At 67.2% G+C, this 4465-nt stretch overlaps 1 protein-coding gene across 1 annotated transcript in view; it reads left to right on the top strand.

Annotated features, from left to right (window-relative positions):
• Positions 1-705: 705 nt before the first annotated feature.
• The window catches only part of ARHGAP27 (Rho GTPase activating protein 27), a gene marked incomplete at its 3' end in the record, with an annotated part of 11392 nt that continues 7632 nt past the window's right edge, over positions 706-4465 (top strand). The window contains exons 1-2 of the mRNA XM_080359842.1: positions 706-750; positions 984-1792. Of these exons, the coding sequence (XP_080215968.1) occupies positions 1004-1792 (789 nt within the window). The 5' untranslated portion in view covers positions 706-750; positions 984-1003. The remainder of the gene's footprint in view (positions 751-983; positions 1793-4465) is intronic.

Genomic DNA, 4465 nt, shown 5'->3' with positions numbered 1-4465 from the left:
TGACAAGCCAAGGCGTCTTCAGGGTTTGATTCTCTGCATCGGGCGCTGAATCGCAGGTCCAGCCTGCAGCTGCGTTTGCGTGGGAGGAGGGTTCAGAATGGGGATACTGCTTGTACATCGTCAGTTCCCCCTGCCCGTCCCCTGGGGTTTTCTGGGGTGCTTGGGGGACCCTTCCCCACTGTCTCTACCTCATTTTCCTTCCCCTCTGCTCCCCACCACCGTCAGCATCACCGGTTGTTCTTTTCCCCAGTGCCGGGAGGGTTTGGGGTGCACCCACCAGCGCAGGGACACCAGTGGGACTCTGGGGGCTGGAGGGGACAAAAGCCAGCACCGTGCGGCTCCCATGGGAGCCCCCAAACGGGGGTCCCATCCCCCTGCCCGCGGAGGCCGTGCCGGATCCGGCAGCGGCGCAAATCCCGGCTCAGCCGTGGGGCTGGGCCCTTCCTGCAGCAGGAACCTCCCGAGGAGCCGTTTCCTCGCCCAGGCGGCAGCGGGTCCCCTCTGTCCCCTCCGTCCCCTCCGCCATCGTCCTGTCCCTTCCCTCCCACCCTGAGGGGAGGAAACCAGGCGGGTGCCCCCCGTACCCCTCCTGCAGCGGGGGGCCGGGCACCCCACGCTCCGCAGAGCCCGGCCCCGTCTTTGGTGGAGGCGTCGGCAGGAAACCGGGGCGAGTCGGGACCAGCCCGGCGCGGGCACGAGCCAGAGCCGCGCACACCCACCGCCCCCGCTGCACCCCAGCGCCGGCCGGAGGTGAGACCTGGGGGATCCGTGGCTTTGGGGACTCTGGGACTTGGGGCTCGGTGGCTTTGGTGGCTTGAGGACGGTGGGTGAGGATGGTGGCGGTGACCACGGGGTGGGTTTGGGTTGTTTGTGGAGCTGCCGCACGGGGTTGGGGATCAACGGGGACCCCTCGACTTGTGTCTCTCGGTGTCCCCGAGGGGTCAGGAGCTGCCGTCACCCCCTCCCCACCCCGTGTCCCGCAGGCTGCGGCGCCGGCGCGGCCATGGAGGCGGCGGAGGAGGCGTTGGTGCTGGTGGAGTACGGCTTCGAGTACCGGGCCAAGGACGGGACCTTGGTGTCCATCAAACCCAACGAGCGCTACGTCCTGCTCAAGAGAACCAACCACCACTGGTGGCACGTCAAGAGGAGCGGGGACACCCGGCCCTTCTACATCCCTGCCCAGTACGTGAAGGAGCTGCCCCCCATGGCCACCCCGGCCCCGCTCGAGCCCCCGCCGCCGGGACGCGCCGGGACGGATCCGGCCACGCTCGTCCCGCAGCAGCTGCCGGCCTACGAGTATCGGTTCATCGGCGCCGCCGAAACGGAGGAGACGGCTGGGGGGTGCGCGGTGCCACGGGGGGACTCGGTGACCCGCAGGGATGTGGCGCCCAGGAGAGACTCAGTGTCCCCAAGGGACCTGGCGGCCCAGAGGGACTCGGTACCCAGGAGGGACTTGGCACCCAGAAGAGACTCAGTGTCCCCAAGAGACCTGGCGCCCCGAAGGGACTCGGTGTCCCCGAGGGACTTGGCGCCCCGCAGGGACTCCACGCCGGTCCTCAGCTCTTTTCGGGTCCCCCCACGGCTGCCCCCCCACCCCTCCGAGCCCGTGCGCCCCTCGCACTCCCTGGATGACCTGGCACGGGTGACACCACGCGATGCCACCGCTATGGGGTCGCGCAGTGACCCCCCCGGACACACTCGCCCGCTTGGCAAGAGCCGCTCCGAGACCCTGCACGGCCCCGGCAGGGACAGGGACACCAGGAGGTGGCCGGGGTCCGGCCACACGGCTCAGGTACGGTGACATCCCCGGTGCTGTCCCTCAAAGGCAAAGGGAGAGCTGAGGGGCGGTGGGGGCGCCCCCTGACTATTCAATATCCAATGTCCCCCCCCCGGCATGATGCGGTGGCACAGGGTGGGGTGGCACCCATGGGCTCCCCAGCACCACTGCCACCCCCGGGACCCCCATGTCCCCAAACCAAGGGACAATTCCCCCCTCCAGTACAGGTTTATCAAGGCACCCACCCCAAGAACCTTCCCCGCACTGTCCCTCAGTTTCCCCACCCCCACGGGCACCCCTGGGCACAGGGCTCTGCGCACCCCCCGCTTTGTCCCCACAGCCGCATCCCCCCGGGGTGCAGAGCCCTGTTGTCCCCGGGGGGGGTTCAGTGCCACCCAGGGGTCTTTGAGGGGGGTCCCACACCCCATCCCAATGCTGTTTCTGGGGCGAAAAGGGCAGAAAGGGGTTAACAGGGCGCGAGCGGGTCCTCCCCGCCGGGGCGGGTGTCACACCTGAGCGCAGCACCCCAGCCGGAGGTGGGTGCTGGGTGCTGGGGGCACCCCGTCCCCCGCCGCCACAAAACCGCGCTCACCCCACACCTGTAAGTAGCAAGGGGCCCTTCCCAGCACCCCCCACGCTGCACCCCTCTGGTTTCGGGGCACCCAAGGGTGGGGGTGCCCCCGGCGTGCTCTCCAGGTGCAGTGGGACCAGAGGGTCATGGCGGGGGGGTGTCCTGTGTCTTTGCTCACACATACACACCCCAGCACCTATTTTTGGGGTGACCCCAGGCATCTGCAGTACCCTGAGCCCCCATGTCCCCCACTTTGGGGGTTCAAGGGCAGCTGTGGTGCCCAGGGGGGGGTTTGCTGGAGGAAAGGGGGTGTTAGGGGTGGGCAGCTGGGATTTAAATCCCATTTTACGCCATATTTTACACCCTATTTTACACCCCATGTTACACCCCATGTTGCACCCCATTTTACACCCCATTTTACACCCCAATTTGCACCCTGCAGCCCCAGCCATGCCGGGTGAACCCCCGTTGACCTTTGCACCCCCAAGGCCACCGTTCCCCATCCAGGGGGGCACACAGTGATGTCCCCAACCCCGGTGCCGTCCCCCTCCCCAACCCAAACCCAACCAGCACCAAAACCACCCGGTGTCGGCACCGCCGGGGCCCAAACACCACGTGCACCCACCAGTGACCCCGGTGTTGAGGGGACACAGGGGACACCACCACCTCGCCCCGGTTTGTCCCCACGCCACGGCCATTGGAGTGACATGATGGCGGATGGGCCACCCTAATTGTGGGGGACATTCCCCGGTGTGTCCCTGTGCCGGTCCCCATGCGATTCCTGCTCGCTCGGCCGTGTCTTGGCTGGGTGATGGGTGGTGGGTGACGCGGTGGCGGCCGCCGGGGTGACAACAACCCCAAAAAAAGCCAATTCCGCCCACCGGCTGGGCCCGGCGGCGGCTCTTCCGCTCCTGAGCCCGGCAGGAAGCGGCGCTGGGCCCGGCACAGGCGCCATCGGCGTCACCGCAGCCCCTCGCTGTCCCCACCGGCTGTGTCCCCCCCAGTGTCCCCCACCATGGGGGACGGGGTGTCGGGGGCTCGGCGGCGGTCCCGTAGCCGGGTGTCGCGGCTGCTGCGGTTGGGGAAGGTAGGCAGCACCCATGGGTGCACCCCGCTGGGGGTGGGGGGTGTTGGGTGTCCCCTTTCCAAGCCACCTCCCGAATTCCCACGGGTGTCCAGGCTGTGGAGGTGGCACCGGTGGGTGACACGAGGCCCGTTCCTAAGCGGTGAGGGGCACCCGGCTCCCCAAAGGGAGAGAAACCCCAAGGGTGCACTCACGGGAGTGGCTGGGGGGGCTCAGTCCCCTATTGTCACCCCCTTGTCCCCAAGCTGATGGTGGCCTCTTGCACTGGGTTTCCAGCCCCACTCGCCACAGTACGGGGGGCTCTAAGGTGATGGGGTGTCCATGGGGACACTGGATCTGCTGTCCCCCTCCACTCCAGGCTGTCCCCAAGGTCACCCAACCCATTGTTCCCCCCCCAGGGTGACAGGCAGGGCTGGGTTGGGAAACTTTGTCCCCGCAGCCGTTGGAGGCTGGAGGGAGGATCAAAGGGTGGCAGGAAGGGACACCCCCCGCTGCCACCACCCACGGGTGCTTGGTCCCAGGGGACACGTCCCCATGCCCCCCAAACAGCCCCACGGATGGGGGGCAGCCAGCTGGCCACACTGGGGGTGCTCCGGGTGTTGATTTTGGGGTGTGGTGGTGGGGCTGCGGGTCTCAGGATTGTTCAGCCACGGGGTTGGGGTGCTGGGGGGTGACTGAGGGTGCTGGCGATGCGGGTGCAGAGGGTCTGGGTGCTGGCAATGTGGGGCAAAGGCTGGGGGTGCAGGTGATGGGGGTGTCGATGATGTCCCAGGGGTGCTGATGTTGGGGGTGCTGATGTGTGGGTGCAGATAATGTGGGAGCGAGCACTGAGGGTGCTGATGCCAAAGGTTGGGGTGCAAATGATGTGGATGCAGGTTCTGGGGTGCTGATGCCAATGTTCGGGGTGCAGACCATGTGGGTGCAGATGATGTGGGTGCAAGTGCTGGGTGCTGATGCTGTGGGTGCAGGTGATGTGGGTGAAGATCATGTGGGTGCAGATGATGTTTGTGCAAGTGCTGGGTGCTGATGGTTG

This window comes from Nesoenas mayeri (genome assembly GCF_963082525.1).
Source record: "Nesoenas mayeri genome assembly, chromosome: 26".
NCBI lineage: Eukaryota > Metazoa > Chordata > Aves > Columbiformes > Columbidae > Nesoenas > Nesoenas mayeri.
This window is presented reverse-complemented; position numbering and strand designations above follow the sequence as displayed.